Source organism: Pelophylax lessonae (genome assembly GCF_965119305.1).
Source record: "Pelophylax lessonae genome assembly, chromosome: 3".
Classification (NCBI taxonomy): domain Eukaryota; kingdom Metazoa; phylum Chordata; class Amphibia; order Anura; family Ranidae; genus Pelophylax; species Pelophylax lessonae.
In genome coordinates, this window is record NC_138770.1 from 251,224,029 (window position 1) to 251,243,361 (window position 19,333).

The following is a 19,333-nucleotide window of genomic DNA, read 5'->3' on the forward strand; positions in this document are numbered from 1 at the left end:
TCAAATTACCCCCCTCACAATCTTAAAACTGCAAGTCCTCGATTCTTATAGAGCTCTTCTCTGCTCACTCATCACAGCTGTCAAAAAAAAAAGAGCCTCTGCAAACGTTTATCAACAAGGCTGCTATGGTAGATAACTATAAACACAATGTTTTGCAATGTATTATTTCCTTCTTTTACATCAAAGTGAGGGCAGTTTATCCTCTTAGGCCCCGTTCACATTGCCGCGATCCGACTTGGGGGGGCGACCTCCGAGGTCGCGGTGCGAGCAGTGCGCCGCGACCTCGGAGCGGCCGCCACAGACTTCATAACATTGAAGTCTATGGCGGTCGCCTCCGGGTTGCCCCAAAGAAGCTCCGGACCCTTTTTCTAAGTCGGAGCGACTTGTGTCGCTCCTATTAGAACGGGTCCGCAGCTTCCCTATGGAAGGCGACCTACGGCGACCTGTGAGGCGACCAGGTCGCCTCACAGGTCGCCTTAGTGTGAACGGGGACTTAAAGAGGTTGTAAACCCAAATTTTTATTTTTTTCAACCTGAAAGAGAAACCCATAATGAGCTAGTATGCATCGCATACTAGCTCATTATGAAATACTTACCTTAGAACGAGCCCCTGCCGTGCCGCCCGCTTACCTCTATGACGGGCAACATGTTCAGTCGCCCGTCTTCCGGGATCGCAGGATCCGCGGCGACGTCACTCCCGCGCGCGTGGGAGCCGACGGTCACCGCACGGGGTCTGAAGGAACGGCACCAGCGGCCGTTCCTTCAGAGCGCATACGCCGGTGATGTCACTGGCTGCATGTAAGGTAAATATCTCCTAAACGGTACATGTTTAGGAGATATTTACAGTACCTATAGCTAAGCCTTATCATAGGCTTACCTATAGGTACAAGTTGCAGAGGAGGGTTTACTTCCTCTTTAAAGACTAAGCCTTTTTCTGACACTTGTTGCTTATAAGTTAAAATCAGTATTTATTTGCAAGAAAATTACTTAGAACCCCCAAACATTATATACAGTATCTCACAAAAGTGAGTACACCCCTCACATTTTTGTAAATATTTTATTATATCTTTTCATGTGACAACACTGAAGAAATGACACTTTGCTACAATGTAAAGTAGTGAGTGTACAGCTTGTATAACAGTGTAAATTTGCTGTCCCCTCTAAATAATTCAATACACAGCCATTAATGTCTAAGCTGCTGGCAACAAAAGTGAGTACACCCCTAAGTGATCATGTCCAAATTGGGCCCAAAATGTCAATATTTTGTGTGGCCACCATTATTTTCTAGCACTGCCTTAACCCACTTGGGCATGGAGTTCACCAGAGCTTCACAGGTTGCCACTGGAGTCCTCTTCTACTCCTCCATGATGACATCACAGAGCTGGTGGATGTTAGAGACCTTGTGCTCCTCCTCCTTCTGTTTGAAGATGCTCCACAGATGCTCAATAGGGTTTAGGTCTGGAAACATGCTTGGCCAGTCCATTACCTTTACCCTCAGCTTCTTTAGCAAGGCAGTGGTCGTCTTGGAGGTGTGTTTAGGGTCGTTATCACCTTGGAATACTGCCCTGCGGCCCAGTCTCCGAAGAGAGGGGATCGTGCCCTGCTTCAGTATGTCACAGTACATGTTGGAATTCATGGTTCTCTCAATGAAATGTAGCTCCCCAGTGCCAGCAGCACTCATGCAGCACCAGACCATGACATTCCCACCACCATGCTTGACTGTAAGCAAGACACACTTGTCTTTGTACTCCTCACCTGGTTGCCGCCACACACGCTTGACACCATCTGAACCAAATAAGTTTATCTTGATCTCAACAGACCACAGGACATGGTCCAGTAATCCATGTCCTTAGTCTGCTTGTCTTCAGCAAACTGTTTGCAGGATTTCTTGTGCATCATCTTTAGAAGAGGCTTCCTTCTGGGAAGACAGCCATGCAGACCAATTTGATGCAGTGTGCAGCATGTGGTCTAAGCACTGACAGCCCCATCCCTTTAACCTCTGCAGCAATGCTGGCAGCACTCATACCTCTATTTTACAAAGACGACCTCTGGATATGATGATGAGCATGTGCACTCAACTTCTTTAGTCGACCATGGCAAAGCCTGTTCAGAGTGGAACCTGTCCTGTTAAACCGCTGTATGATCTTGGTCACCATACTGCAGCTCAGTTTCAGGGTCTTGGCAATCTTCGTATAGCCTAGGCCATCTTTAGGTAGAGCAGAAATTATTTTTTTCAGATCCTCAGGGAGTTTTTTGCCATGAGGTGCCATGTTGAACTTCCAGTGTCCAGTATGAGAGAGTGAAAGGGAGGGAAAATGGCTAATTGGGCCCAAATTGGACATTTACACTTAGGGGTGTACTCACTTTTGTTGCCAGCGGTTTAGACATTAATTAATATCGCAGTGTGATCTGCAAGTTCGCACAGAATTGAATCGCACTAGTGTGAGCCACTATGCGATCCGATTCTGGTGCGTGTTTAGTGCGGATGCGGTGCGAATTCAGCCATACAAAGTGTATGGCTGAAATTTGCACCGCACATGAGATCGCATTTAATTTAGGAGCAGTGCGCTCCGAATTACATGCGATCTCCGTGATCGCACTAATGTGAACTGAGGCTCATTCTGTTAACTACAGCACTGAACAAATGAACATTGACACCTTCAGACTGCAGTGGCATTTGCAGTTCTATCTGCAGGCTGAATCCAGAGCCTCTAGCCTGCATGTGACCACAATCTTATAGCTGACATCACATGATCAATCACCACTCTCATTGTGATCATTGTGATTTTTCCAATCATCAGTAGGGACCAAAGCTGGCAGTGACAGCTGGGATTGAGAGGCAGCAACCTTGCAAATTTTTGGCTAGAGGCTCTTAAAGGAAGGATATTTTTATTTATCCCCAGTACAGGGCATCTAGAGTTGAGACTTTGATTGGATTCCATATACATTAATTAAAATATATATATTTTTTAGGATTTTACTTTTTTTTTTATTCTGACCGTAATAAATAAAGAATAAAGAAAATATCTACAAATCCACAACATTCGCTACTTCCAAAGTGTCTGGACGCCTCTTTCAGATGACCTACAGCTATACAGATGTTAAAATAGCTTAAAAAGTGACTGCCACAGAAATAATCTAACTAAACTGATCATAGACAGTGCAGCTTCAGAAGAATATTATCCAATTAGGACATAAATATAATTAAAAATATTCTTACATTTAAATACTGCTTTAAATTCCTATAAAATTAGAAGAAATGCTTAAGAAATAGCAGCGTCTCCTTGGCAAAGGAACTTTGTACAGCCCAGGACAGGAAGGAGGGTAATTAGCTATTATGATCTGTCAAGTTGGTGGTAAGGGGTGGTCATGATGGTATATTTTAATATTTGATGTCTCTAATTCCGATTAGAGCAGTATACTGAATTTTGGCTTACAGCTCAAATGGCTGTCTGCACAAGTATATGAAGCTGCACTTTGCTATGTTTTAGCAGCTCTGTCACTGCTTTCATTAACTGAACTGCAGAATCAAGTCATTTACATAGCAATAACTGCTTTCGTTTAGCTATACTGTAGATGAAAAGACAATCAGATAATCAGATTGGAGAATAGATAATGGTTTTCTTTTTGATTTGTAATAATAAAAAAGGCTTGCCCCTCTTCTTGGCTGCCAGCTGTATTTTTATAAAGCGGCTATGAACAATAGTGGTGTCAGATGTTCCTAGTTTTCATAATCCTGCTGTTGACTTTGCTGTTCATAACACAGAAATGAAATATTTTTCTCATATAAAAAAAAAAATAATATTAATGATCTAACAGAGTAACAGTAACACAATGTAATACAGCAGAAATGTTCATTTTTCTCCTCTATATCCAAAACTATCTAATAAGAGAGCTATGCAGTAACTTTAACAGCCTCCATTTAGAACTGGTTACACAAACATTGCGTCATTGGTGGTTTGCTGCATTCAACCATTTAATATTTTTCGCAGCTGAAATTGAAATGGCAAGTTTTTTTAAGTTTTAGAAATTAAATAAAATTGTTTTTTTTTCCTATACTACCTCCAGTGCAGTGCAATGTCATCATATGATTCGTGTTATGGGAATCAGGGATATTATTATTATTTTTTTTTTTTTAATTCAATATTTTTCTTTTTTAAGATTATTTTTTTGTTTTTATGATTTTTTTTCTACATACTCTCATTAGAGTAGTTCAGTATCACCATAATGACACTGTACTAATGATCAGGATTTTTTTTACACTATTATTGCTTTTAACAGTGATGAGATTATTACTGTTATAAGCATTAGTTTTAGCTGTTATGATGAATGGCTTTCATTAATTACAACTTGCTTACTATTATGATCTGTGATTGGCTACAGCTAATCACATGGTACAGGGTGCTGTGATTAGCCCAGGTACCATATGATAGCTGTGGGCCAATCACATCATCACAATTGTAAGAAAAACTGTCATGAATGGAAGCGATTTTGTTTTCATTATAATCATGTGATTGCTATGACCGATCATAACGATTAGATGATATCCCAGATGCTCACAGCAGCTGGGTACCTCGAGTGTCAGAATTGCGCCACTGTGCTCCCCAGGGGGAACGCCAGCATGCAAGTGCCCAGCAATGTACCGGTATGTCGCATCGCCTGCAGCTGCTGCCCACTTACAGCGAAAGTACTGTGAGTGGGCGGTAAGTGGTTAACTGATCCTCCTCTCCCCGGCAGACAGTGCTCCCCTATGCTCTGGTGGTAGTTTGTTCCTCACCGTCTTAACATTCATTGCAGAGCTATGGTCTCTGCTTTGGTTTTGGTGATGTCAGAGGAACTTAGACCACCGGAGTGCAGGGAAATAGAGACAGCAGGGACCAGTCTAGTGGCACAGAGGAGCCTGCAGGAGAAGAGGATCGGGTAGGTAAAAGTGCTTTACAAAATCCCCTAGACAGAAACGAACATTTAACCCCTGCAGTGTGGGCTTAGCCCCACTACAAGGGGTTTTTAAAGCTGAATTCACACAAACTGCAGTGACAGACGTTTTACAACATTGTAAAATATCTGTGACCGCAAGGGCACACAAGAAACAATATTTTCCTATGTGTCCCATTCACACTGCAATAAAACCTAGATCTGTACTGCAGCGTGCAGCATTAAAATGCAGACATGCAGCATTTTATCGCACTACATCGTGCCAAATCGCCTGGCAATGTACAGCACTGAAGCAGGTCGCACTGCTGTACATTGCTATGAATGAAGTATACATTTTTACACTTTATATAAAGTTTTTACAAAACAAAAAAAAGGGAGCCATGTGATACAGTGAATTGCGCACCACACTGCCTCCTACTGCCGCTGGCAACAGACATTTAGGGTCTGCTTTTTTCCCCTCCATTGCCCGCTAGCTCTGTTGTCTTTACATAGCTGACATCGGAGGGGCAGTACAGCAATGCATGAAGGGAGGGGGTTGGCCCAGTTAACTGATTGGTTGCTAGAACTGCCCTGTATTCTAACCAATCAGTTAACTGGGGCAGTTCCCGCCCTCCATCCATCCCTTTCCTGCACTTCTGATGTCAGCTGCTGTGCCCTGTGTAAGGAAGGACAGGGAAGAAGGCACTGCTGATGAAAAGGGGGAAAGAGGGGTGAAATAAAAGAGGGAGGGCAGAAATGTAAAAGGGAGTGATGTGAAGGGGGGTGGGGTTCTACAAAGAGGGTGAGGACAGAAATGTGAAGGAGGGCTGGAGGCTGTGGTGTGAAGAAGGGTTCTAAAAACAGGGGGTGAGCACAGGAATGTTGATGGGGGTGGGGTGTGCTATAAAGGGAGGGAGGACAGGAATGTTAACGGGGGGCTGGGGACTGCAGTGTGAAGGGGGTGCGATGAAATGCACCCAGTGGACAGTTATGTGAACGGGGTTGCTATAAAGGGGATGAGGACAGTTAAGTGAAAGGGGTGCTATAAAGGTGGGGAAGACCATTATGCGAAGGGGGTGCTATAAAGGGGATGAGGACAGTTATGTGAAGGACAGTGCTATAAAGAGGGTGACAGTTATGTGAAGGGGGGGGGATGCTATAAAGAGGGTGAGGACAGTTATGTAAATGGGGGGTATGCTATAAAGGGGATGAAGACAGTTATGTGAAGGGGGGTGCTATAAAGGGCATGAGGACAGATATGTGACGGAAGGTGCTATAAAGGGAATGAGAACAGATATGTGAAGGGGAGTGCTATAGAGGGGGTGAGGACAGTTATGTGAAGGGGTTGCTATAAAGGGGATGAGGACAGTTATGTGAAGGAGGGTGATATAAAGAGGGTGAGGACAGTTATTATTAAGAGGGTGCTATAAAGAGGGTGAGGACAGTTATTTAAAAGAGGGTGCTATAAAGGGGGTGAGGACAGTTATGTGAAGGAGGGTGCTATAAAGAGGGTGAGGACAGTTATTTAAAAGAGGGTGCTATAAAGAGGGTGAGGACAGTTATTTAAAAGAGGGCGCTATAAAGGGGGTGAGGACAGTTAAGTGAAGGGGGTGCTATAAAGGGGGTGAGGACAGTTATTTAAAGGAGGGTGCTATAAAGGGGGTGAGGACAGTTATGTGAAGGGGGTGCTATAAAGAGGGTGAGGACAGTTATGTGAGGGGGGTGCTATAAAGGGAATGAGGACAGTTATGTGAAGGGGGTGCTATAAAGGGGATGAGGAAAGTTATGTGAAGGGGGGTGCTTTAAAGAGGGTAAAGGCAGTTCTGTGAAGGGGGAGCTATAAAGGGAATGAGGACAGTTATGTGAAGGGGGTGCTATAAAGGGGATGAGAACAGTTATGTGAAGGAGGGTGCTATAAAGAGGGTGAGGACAGGAATGTGAAGAGGGGTGCTATAAAGGGGGTGAGGACAGTTATGTGAAGGGGGCTGCTATAAAGGGGGTGAGGACTGTTATGTGAAGGAGGGTGCTTTAAGGGGGTGAGAACAGTTATGTGAAGGGGGGGCTATAAAGGGGATGAGAACAGTTATGTGAAGGGGGGAGCTATAAAGGGGATGAGAACAGTTATGTGAAGGAGGGTGCTATAAAGAGGGTGAGGACAGGAATGTGAAGAGGCGTGCTATAAAGGGGTTGAAGACAGTTATGTGAAGGGGGGAGCTATAAAGGGGGTGAGGACAGTTATGTGAAGGGGGGTGCTATAAAGGGGGTGAGGACAGTTATGTGAATGGGGTGCTATAAAAGGAATGAGGAGAGTTATGTGAAGGAGGGTGATATAAAGGGGACGAGGACAAGAACGTGAAGGGGGGCTGGGGACTGCAATGTGAAGGAGTGGTACAATAAAGGGGGCGAGGACAGGACTGTGAAAGGGGGGGGGGGTGATATGAAAGGGGCTGGGAACTGCAATTTGTGAAGTAGGGGGTGATATAAAGGGGGGCCGCAGACAAGAATGTGAAGGGGGGCTGAGGACTGTAATGTGAAGAGGGGACTGAGAACACTGATGTAATAAAAAGGATAGTGATGTGAAGGATCTGAGACTAGGTTCACATTATTGCGTAACGCGTGTAGGCGGCCCATTTATTTCAGTGGGCTGCCTTACAAGCAGAAATGCAGAAAAATAAGTCCCTGACCTTTTTTTTTTTTTTTTTTAATTGTACCATATCATACTGTAGCACCATGCAATGTGGCATTTGTAAAGATGTGCCACATTTGCCCATTGTACAGAGGTGCCATTGAGAGCCAAACATATGATATGGATCTCGGCTGGAAGAAACATTTACTGACTGGACCTTCATGAATTTTAATTCAATGCCCCTTTTATAGAGCATTCTGTAAAGTTATACATTTTCTTCTGTAAAAAAAAAGTTGAACAGTTTAAAACAGAAACCAATCAGATTTAGCGTTTATCTTGACCAATGTCAGTTTAGAATACAAAAGCTGAAGGAGCTATATGCCTTCATACTTAAATTATCCAACATTCTATGACATCCTAGAACATGCATTTAGAATCTGTATGTGTAAATTTTAATTTTTCCTGGATATCTTGAAGCAGAGAGTGAAAGTTTAAGCATATATAATCAATACGGACAGACAGCATCTTACCAGCTCTCTTAATCCGTTTTCTTTCTTTTAGCTGATATGGTTTGTGATCATGTGATAAGGGAATGGCATTTCCGTCCTTGTCACACAAGACTCCACGTGAATCTCCAACATTTGCAACTGTAAGCTCCTTGTCAGACAGCAAGGCAATTAGGCAGGTAGTACCTGTAACAATAAAAATCAAAACATTGTGAAGTTTTTTTAAATCATAGGAAATATTCAGAAGTGTAGCAACTTTACATTGGCATAATGTGACTGTTTGACTACCATACAAGGTCTAAAGGCATGATATTGATGTATATATTCCTACAAAAGTACCTATAGCTCTCAGCCTCTTGCTCTAAATTCTTTTTTTTTTTTGCTGCTGGGATCTGACTTCCTGTTAGAGAGTGACTACATTCATTCTCCCTGGTCTCACTGTATGTAAGAACATAGCCACCATCTTTCGCTTTCTCCCCAGATGGACTATGGCCTATGTGATATGCAGTGTGCATAGAGCAATGCAATTGACTGCAACTAGCATGCACTGCTCATTCCAAAGAAACAATGCGGAAGGTGGAAAAGGAGGGGTTTTGGGAACTCACATAGAAAATTACTAGGTGACAGAAAAACACAGTAAGAAACGATATAATGAAAAATAGATTACGGGGCCATTAAAGTAGAATTTCAGGCTATTCCTAACTATGCCTAAGCCTCCTCCCAACCTAAATCCTATTCTAACTATTCTGTGAAAGAAAGGTGCTTATACTTACCTATTCTGAGAATGCTCCTGTCCAGTGACATGATCTCCCCAGTAGCCAGCTTTAGGGGAGAGGAGGGACTACCAATAGCTGAAATGCATGCCTGTACAGTGACGTCACCAATAGGCTTCTATGGGGCATCCATTGTTAGCTGTCCGTCCTCTCTACTGAAGCTGCCACTGGATCATGGGACCACCCTCAGAATAGGTAAGTATAAGCATCTTCCCTTTAACGGGGTTGTTAGAATAGGATTTAGAAGGGAGATGGGAGCAGGTTTAAGCTTAGTTAGGATTAGACTGAAATTCCACTTTAAGTAGTGAATGTGTATGGATTATTTTTAAGGCTGCATTCACATGTCAGCGAATGATCGTGGGCAGAACCGCCGCGGTCCCGCCCGCGATTCGGAGATTTATTGCAAATCGCGGGACGCCTAGCGTTGCCCGTTGATTTGCAATAGCCCCCCAAACGCCGAGCGATGTTGCCGCGTTTTACGCCCGCCGAATCGCGGCAACATCACGCAAACAAAATCGCGGGACGCAATACGCTCCAAAGAAGATCTTGTACTTTTTTGGAGCGTATTGCGTCCCGCGATTTTGTTTACGCGATGTTGCCGCGATTCGGCGGGCGTAAATCGCGGCAACATCGCTCGGCGTTTGGGGGGCTATTGCAAATCAATGGGCAACGCTAGGCGTCCCGCGATTTGCAATAAATCTCCGATCATACGCTGACATGTGAATGCAGCCTAAAGATTCAGAATGTGGTTAAGTGCCCCTTTTAAAGACTGTGTGTTAATAGAATGTATCAGTATAATCTACACGGTATATACAGTAGCAGTATTTTACCTTTAAAATGATACAGACAGATCTGTTACTGTGGTGAGCTGTGTCATTTAACTAATGTAGTTTTTAATAATATGTATTTCCGATCATTGAGAATGTAAATAAATTATAAAACAATAAAGTTAGTCAATACAGGTCTACCTGTCTTTTTTATGGTGCAGATGTCTACCTCCCACTGAAGCCAGAGTTCCAAACAAAGGCTTCAAATTGTAAAAAAAATAAAAATAAATAAAGGAAACAAAGAAGTGATTCAGTACTTGTGTGATGAATAAACCACGACTACTTGGCATCTCCCTGCCATTTTGGTGAGTCCCCCAGAGGGCAAATTATGTATTTGTGTCTAACCTACAATACATATACAGTGTCTTGAAAAAGTAATCAAACCTTTTGAAATTTTCCACATTTTGTCATGTTACAACCAAAAGCGTAAACTTATTTTATTGGGACTTTATGTGATAGACAAATGCAAAATGGAACATAATTGTGAAGTAGAGGGAAAATGATAAATGGTTTTCAAATTTTTTTACAAATAAATATCTGAAAAGTGTAGCATGTATTTGTATTCAGCCCCCTTTACTCTGATTACCCTATCTCCAGTGAAGCCAATTGCCTTCAGAAATCACCTAATTAGTAAATAGAGTTCACCTGTGTGTAATTTATTCTCAGTACAAATACAGGTGTTCTGTAAAGTCCTCAGAGGTTTGTTAGAGAACCTTAGTGAACAAACAGCATCACCAAGGCCAAGAAACACACCAGACAGGTCAGGGATAACGCTGTGGAAAAAGTTAAAGCAGGGTTAGGGTATAAAAAAATATCCCAAGCTTTAAAAATCTCACGGAACACTATTCAATCCATTATCCGAAAATGGAAAGAGTATAGCACAACTGCAAACCTATCAAGACATGGTTGTCCACCTCAGCTGACAGGCCAGGCAAGGGGAGCATTAATCAGAGAAGAAGCCAAGAGGCTCATGGTAACTCTGAAAGAACTTCAGAGATCCACAGCTCAGGTGCGAAAATCTGTCAACAGGACAACTATTAATCATGCACTCCACAAATCCGGCCTTTATGGAAGAGTGGCAAGAAGAAAGCCATTGTTAAAAAAAAGCCATAAGAAGTCCCATTTGCATTTTGTGGGAAGCCACGTGGGGTACACAGCAAACTTGTGGAAGAAGGTGCTCTAATCACAAAAACCAAAATTGAATTTTTTGGCCTAAAAGCAAAATGCTATGTGTGACGGAAAACTAACATTGCCCATCACCCTGAACACACTATTCCCACCGTGAAACATGGTGGTGACAACACAATGTTGTGGGGATGATTTTCTTTAGCAGGGACAGGAAAGCTGGCCAGAGTTGATGGGAAGATGGATAGGGCCAAATACAAGGCAATCTTAGAAGACAACCTGTTAGAGTCTGCAAAAGACTTGAGACTGGGGCAGAGGTTCACCTTTCAGCAGGACAACGACCCCAAGCATACAGCCAGAGCTACAATGGAATGGTTTAGATCAAAGCATATTCATGTGTTAGAATGGCCGAGTCAAAGTCCAGACCTAAATCTAATTGAGAATCTGTGGCAAGACTTGACAATTGCTGTTCACAGACATTCTCTATTCAATCTGTCAAAGCTATTTTGCAAAGAAGAATTGGCAAAAATTTCACTCTCTAAATGTGCAAAGCTGGTAGAGACATCCCCAAAAAGACTTGCAGCTTTAACTGCAGCAAAAGGGGGTTCTACAAAGTATTGACTCGGGGGGGGGGGTGAATACAAATGCATGCCACACTTTTCAGATATTTATATGTAAATAATTTTGAAAACCATTTATAATCTTCCTTCCACTTCACATTATTTGCTACTTTTTGTTGGTCTACAGTCCATCCAAAAAGTATTCACAGTGCTTCACTTTTTTGCACATTTTGTTATGTTACAGCCTTATCCAAAAATGTTTTAAATTCATTCTTTTCCTCAAAATACTACAAACAATACCCCATAATGACAACTTGAAAGAAAGACGTTGGAAATCTTTGCACATTTATTAAAAAATAAAAAAATGAAAAAACTCACATGTACATAAGTACTCACAGCCTTTGCTCAATACTTTGTTAAACCACCTTTGGCATCAATTACAGCCTCAAGTCTTTTTGAGTATAATGCTACAAGCTTTGCACACCTATTTTTGGGCAGTTTCTCCCATTCTTCTTTGCAGAACCTCTCAAGGTCCATCAGGTTGGATGGGGAGCGTCAGTGCACAGCCATTTTCGGATTTCTCCAGAGAAGATGTTCAATCGGGTTTACGTCTGGGCTCTGGCTGGGCCACTCAAGGACATTCGCAGAGTTGTCCCACAGCCACTCCTTTGTTATCTTGGCTGTGTGCTTAGGGTCGTTGTCCTGTTGGAAGATGAACCTTCTCCCCGGTCTGAGGTCCAGAGCATTCTGGAGCAGGTTTTCATCAAGGATGTCTCTGTATATTGCTGCATTTATCTTTCCCTCAATCTTGACTAGTCTCCCAGCTCCTGCCGCTGAAAAACATCCCTCAGCACCATGCTCCCACCATCGTGCTTCACTGTAGGGATGGTATTGGTTAGGTAATGAATCGTGCCTGGTTTCCTCCAGACATGACGCTTGCCATTCAGGCCAAAGAGTTCAATCTGTGTTTCATCATACCAGCAAATTTTGTTTTTCATGGTCTGAGAGTCCTTCAGATGCCTTTTGGCAAACTCCAGATGGGCTGCTATGTGCCTTTTACTGAGGAGTGGCTTTCGTCTGGCCACTTTACCATACAGGCCTGATTGGTGGGGTGCTGCAGAGAAAGTTGTTCTTCAGGAAGGTTCTCCTCCCTCCACAGAGAAACACTGGAGTTATGTCAGAGTGACCATTGGGTTCTTGGTCACCTTGCTGACTAAGCTCCTTCTCCCCTGATCTCTCAGTTTGCCCGGGCAGCCCGCTCTAGGAAGAGTCCTGGTGGTTCCAAAAATCTTCTATTTATGGATGATGGAGGCCACTATATTCATTGGGATGTTCAATGCTACAGAAATTTTTCTGTACCCTTGCCCACATCTGTGCCTCGATACAATCCTGTCTCAGTGCTCTACAGACAATTACTTGGACTTCATGGCTTGGTTGTGCTTGGACATGCAATGCTAACTGTGGGACCTTATATAGACAGTAGTGTGCTTTTCCAAATCATGTCCAATCAACTGAATTTACCACAGGTGGACTCCAATCAAGTTGTAGAAACATCTCAAAGGTGATCAGTGGAAACAGGATGCATTTGAGCTCAATTTTGAGTGTCATGGCAAAGGCTGTAAATACTTATGTACATGTGATTTTTTTCATTTTTTATTTTTAATAAATTTGCAAAGATTTCAAACAAACTTCTTTCACGTTCTCATTATATGGTATTGTTTGTAGAATTGAATCCATTTTGGAAAAAGACTGTAACATAACATTATTAAAATGTGAATACTTTCCGGATGCACTGTATCACATAAAATCCCAATAATACATTTACGTTTTTGAAGAACAAGAAAAACTGAGGCATGTATGAACGTTGATGGTACTACATTTACATTTTTGTTGTAACATGACAAAATGTGGAAAATTTCAAGGGGTATGAATACATTTTCAAGGTACTGTATATTGAGTTACCGGCCATGGAACTAAAATACCATTATACATTGTTAGGCTTTTAAGATGTAAAGTTTAATATAAAATAATAACATTACTAAAAAAAACGTAAATGTAAATGAACACATATGTATTTAGCTGTACCATCATTTTGACGTATTAAAGACAGCAAAACAAACAGATACCACATAATACAGGTCCCCTGCAGAATTCAACACCCAAGTAAAGTTTCAGAAGAGAAGAGAAGAGAAGTGTAACAGATTTTAGCTTGTTTAGTAGCCGACACTAGTAAATGCCAACTCATAATGACCAGAGGCACCTACTCATTTACTCTGTCCTATGGGATATTACTGCTTATCTAATTCCTTACGCTTTAGTGGGTCTTGGGTGAATATCAATAGCTGCTGGCCTAGATAAGAGAAACGCTTAGTGACTCAGAAGAAGCCCGAGGCGGCAGCAAGATGCAGACAGAACAATGAACATTAGTAGAAATATGGGTCACTAAAATATACTAGTACACAAGCTATTATGTGCTGCTTGTGGGGTGTACATAGAGATATAAAACACAGTAAAATGCCTTAGGTAGCACGAAATACGATTCAAAGGCCAGCCACATTGTTTATTTTGGACAGTCGGAGAACAGAGAATCTCCTATTAATAATTTACACCCTGTCCCTTTGTTGTGATGGTCCTGCCCCTTGCAGCTGTCGATCCAGATCATTTGGAAGCTGCACATTGTGTCTGCACCAGTAAATCATGCCCGCCGCACATGGCCTCCTGGCAGCCCTATGACAATACGCTCTTACTGACTCTTTATTTAACAGACGATCATTTACCCAAGTGCCAAACAGCCACACATTTTTATCCAGCACAAAAGGCAACACTTTTCCTGGACTGTAAACTGAATGTGAGAGGAAACCTGCAGACACTGCTTTTGGCATCTGCTTATTTTCAGTAACTAAATGTTTCTGTATGCCATGAACTATTCTCCAAGGAGATTAAGCGGGAGAACATATGCTTGGCCTGAGTTCTTTACTAAGTTTAGGCTTGGATATGACACCACAGGAACATCTGAATCTGCTTCAGATAAGTAACTGAGCCAGTAGGCAGATAAACCACTGTTTACATTGGCCACTTCAAAATGCAAACAAATGCAAATTGTTGTAAATAAATGGGTTGTCCTTATTTGAGTTCTCTGACCTCTTACAGTAGATGGCTTTACATTAACATGGTCTCTCACTGCCATATGATTGCCATACATTGATTTTCAAACCAATCAGCACATTACCTAATTATTATTAAATCAATCAGTCATCAATATAAATATTTTCTATTTTATGGGTGGGACTAAAAAAAAGTGTCCAAAATATTTCTTCTTCTTTTTTTATGATGTAACAAAATATTACACAACATATAATAATATAGTGTATTATGTGGCCAGCAAATTGAGTTCTTGGTTCTTTTTTTCTATCTATTTACAACCTGTTGAAAAAAAGTTATGACCTCAATAGCTCAAGCTCGAATTTACACAGAAGTAAAAAATTCATCTTTTATGTTTAGTGTAAAGTTACAGTCAGGCAAATAAGGCCTCAAGAGATATGAAACAACATTTTAAAAACATATAGACTTATGGCTGGAATACACGGGCCGAATATCGCCCGATCATTCGACCACTGACTTATGAAAAAGTGTTCGTTGGTTGAAAACGTTGCCAACATACACAGGCCGAATATCGCCCAACCGTTTGACCGTCGACCATCGAAACAGTGCATGCGTGATGATGTTCTACAGATTTTAAATGAACGACCTTAACACCAACGTATAGAATATCGTTCGTTTGCAAACGAGACGACAGAATTTTTCGCTTTTTTCAAAACGGGATTTTTCGTTCACAATATCGATACGGTCACTGATGGCTGGGCATTAACGAGTAGAATATCGGCCGATGCTTCGCTGAACGGAAATTTTCGGCGGATTTTCTTATCGTGTATTCCGCCCATTAGTAAAGAGGGATCTCTTTTATTCTCTTCCAGGTAAATAACTGGATTTAGTTAAATCTTCCGCCCACTGACCATCATACTGTAGCTCAAGGCCAGTTGATCATGATAATAAAGGTGGTCTGACTGGTAAAGAAACCTTTAAATTTGGCACAAGCATTATTTAATTACCGGTCTATTATATGTTCCCTGATTGTTCTGACTTATCATATGAGAGCAGCTGGATTACCCCCCACAGCAACCAGAAGAAGAAGGATTTACAAGATTTGCAATTTCCGGGGGAGAGGTTACAGAGTGAAGGTAATTATAGGAACCAGAAACAACTGGCACAGGGATGTGAGTGTGTGTATTTTTGTGACATTTTTGTTTCCTTTACTCAATCATGTTAATTGAAGGCGCAAATTGAGTTTTATGGTGTACTATAATTGCCACATCCCCTTTATGGGCACCCCCACATAACAAATGGGACATGCCCACCATTTATTTTTAAAAACAGGTGACAACCCTACTTACACTCCTTGTAACCATAACCCTCAAACTAGCCCTTCTGGTTCCCCCCACCCTAACCCTGTTTGCAAACCTTGTTTGAAGGAGGGTTAGGGTAAGGTAACCAGAAGGCTAGTTTAAGTGTTATAGTTATAGAGTTATAGTGACCTCTTGTTTGCATATCCAACTCTTCTGTGTCAGGATCCTCTACAATGAAAACCAATCTATCCTGTGCTGAGTGATAGCAGAGCTCCCAATTAAAGATCTACTGACAGATCAATTTAGGTACAGTGCATCTGCAAAGTATTCTCAGCGCTTTACTTTTTCCACATTTTGTTATGTTACAGCTTTATTCTTAAATGGATTAAATTCATTATTTTCCTCAAAATTCTACAAACAATACTCCTTAAAGAGGTTGTAAGCTCAAAAAAAAAATAAATAAAAAAAAAACCCCTGTAAGACAAAGGCACAATGAGCTAGTATGCATCACATACTAGCTCATTATGAAATGCTTACCTTAGAACGAAGCCCCCGCAGTTCCGCCCGCTCACCAGTGACACGGCCGACATGTTCGGCAGTCCTGCTTCCTGGTTCACATCCTCCGGTCATCTGATTGGCTAGAGGCGCGATTATATCACTCCTGCGCATGCACACGGGGCCACCGTTCACGGCACAAGACTCTGAAGGAATGGCACAGGCGGCCGTTCCTTCAGAGTGCATGCGCTGATGACGTCATCGGCTGCATGAAAAGTAAATATCTCCTAAACGGTGCAAGTTTAGGAGATATTTACAGTACCTATAGGTAAGCCTTATTATTACAAGTTTGTGAAAGAAGTTTGTTTGAAATCTTTCCAAATGTATTAAAAAATAAAAAATGAAAAAATCACATGTAAGTTTAAGTATTCACAGCCTTTGCCATGATACTCAAAATTGAGCTCAGGTGCCTTCTGTTTCCACTGATCATCCTTGAGATGTTTCCACAACTTGATTGGAATCCACCTGTGGTAAATTCAGTTGATTGGATAAGATTTGGAAAGGCACACACCTGTCTTTATAAGGTCCTACAGTTAACAGTGCATGCCAAACCAGGCCATGAAGTCCAAGGAATTGTCTGTAGACCTCCAAAACAGAATTGTATCGAGGCACAGATCTGGGGAAGGGTACAGAAACATTTTTGCAGCATTGAAGGTCACAATGAGCACAGTGGCCTCAATCATCCTTAAATGGAAGAAGTTTGGAAGCACCAGGACTCTTCCTGGAGTGGGCTGTCCGGCCAAAATGAGCGATCGGGGGAGAAGGGTCTTTGTTAGGGAGGTGATCAAGAACCCAAAGGTCACTCTGACAGAGCTTCAGTGTTTCTCAGTGGAGAGAGGAGAACCTTCCAGAAGAACAACCATTTCTGCAGCACTCCACAAATCAGGCCTGTTGTAACGCTCCTGCGTTTTTGTAGTAGGCTGGATTTGCAGCTGCAGAATCTCCACTCAGTAGTCATGTAGAGATGTGTTGAATAACCAGATCCAACTCTCCAGACACATCACTGTGGGCCTGTCAGCTTCAGCATACAGATATACACACTCAATAAGATGTTCCTGGAGTGATAGGATGTATATGTTAGTATGAAGATGATGTGCTGAAGGGACAGGTGTGAACAGTGACAGAGATGGTAAGCACTTGATAGAAATGTTCAGGAGAGTATTAGATGGTATTAGGTAGAATGCAGATAGGTTAGTAATCGAATATGGTAACAGGTGGTAAGGACAGCAGATGACAAATACAGGATAGACTAACCCAGTGCAAGGATAGATGGTAGTAGGCTCAAGAGCTAGCAATCTATGTAACAGTGCAGATGATAGATTTAGTATGCATAGATAGTAACAGTCCTTAATGTGCAGAGGTAGATAGTGTAAGTAAGGTTATGGAGGATTCCCCTGTGGGGTACTTATCACTAGTAAGGTTAGTAGTAGAAGGGTCCAGTAATGAAGGAGTGATCCAGTAGCGAGATACAGGGATCAATAGCGAGGTTCCGGTCTGTTTCCAAGTAAGAGAGAATAGCTGGAGGCTCCGGTAGCAAGACAAGCTTGTAAGCATGTGGACACACAGGCAGGTTGAACGAACGATGTGAGAGAGAACGCCGGCGGTTGAAATAGCCGCTCTGCGGCGCTCGGCGATGACGTCATCCGCCTTAAAGGTGTATGCGTACCACCTAATTAGAAAGGTGGGACGCATATTTGAAAGAAAAGTGGAAAATAAGGGTACCAGAGGTACCAGAATCTTACACCTGTATGGTAGAAGGGCCAGACGGAAGCTACCCCTCGGTAAAAGGCACATGACAGCCCACCTGGAGTTTGCCAAAATGCACCTGAAGGACTCGCAGACCATGAAAAAAATTTTTTTCTGGTCTGATGAAACAAAGATTGAACTCTTTGGCCTGAATGGCAAGCATCATGTCTGGAGGAAACCAGGCATTGCTCATCACCTAGCCAATACCATCCCTAGAGTGAAGCATGGTGGTGGCAGCACCATGGTGGGGATGTTTTTCAGCAGGAGAGACACGTCAGGATGGAGGGAAAGATTAATGCAGCAATGTACAGAGACATCCTTGATGAAAACTTGCTCCAGAGCTCCTGAGTGGACCTCAGACTGGGGCGAAGGTTCATCATCCAACAAGATAACGACCCTAAGCACACAGGCTACGGGGACAACTCTGTGAATGTCCTTGAGTGGCCCAGCCAGAGACCAGACTTGAACCCGATTGAACATCACTGGAGAGATCTGAAAATGGCTGTGCACGGACGCTCTTCATCCAACTTAATAGAGCTTGAGAGGTCCTGCAAAGACGAATGGGACAAACTGCCCAAAAAAAGGTGTGCCAAGCTTGTAGCATCATACTCAAAAAGACTTAAGGCTGTAATTGGTACCAAAGGTTCTTCAACAAAGTATTGAGCAAAGGCTGTGAATACTTATGTACATGGGATTTTTTTCATTTTTTTATTTTAATAAATTTGCAAAGATTTCAGACAAACTTTTTTCACATTGTCAATATGGGGTATTGTTTGTAGAATTTTGAGAAAAATAATGAATTTAATCCATTTTAATTTTATAAGGCTGTAACAAAACAAAATGTGGAAAAAGTGAAGCACTGTGAATACACTTACTATTGGATGTGTCTACAAAAGCTATGCAGCTTTCTCCTCCTCCTCTTGGTTTCTGTTGCACTATGGCAAACAGAGAAAACTTCAGTAAATCTGCAGCTGCTACCTCTGCTGAGGCTTTGGCAAAAGACTCGATTCACCAAGTATAACAATCGTTTGTCATAATAAACATTATTTTCTGCAATAAAAACTAACTATACCAGTCACAGTGCTAAAAAATAGATATCAATATGGAATATAACACATGCATTATAGATTAGTGAATTGAGCCCACGGTACTGTGGAGTACACTTCTGGGAGGAAGAGAAGTGCTAGTCATGTGGGAGCTCCAGCATGCAGCATAGGTTGTATATGATGGCTTTAGGCCGAGGAACTCTTTCTCCTGATTTGTAAAAATGGGGAGATTACTAAAGCTGGCCACACACAT

The 19,333-nt window shown here is 42.1% G+C and overlaps 1 protein-coding gene across 1 annotated transcript in view; it reads right to left on the reverse strand.

Annotated features, from left to right (window-relative positions):
- Positions 1-19,333, reverse strand: part of PPM1L (protein phosphatase, Mg2+/Mn2+ dependent 1L) — a 490,792-nt gene that overhangs the window by 19,363 nt on the left and 452,096 nt on the right. Inside the window, exon 3 of the mRNA XM_082249421.1 lies at positions 8,070-8,231. Within this exon, the coding sequence (XP_082105547.1) occupies positions 8,070-8,231 (162 nt within the window). The remainder of the gene's footprint in view (positions 1-8,069; positions 8,232-19,333) is intronic.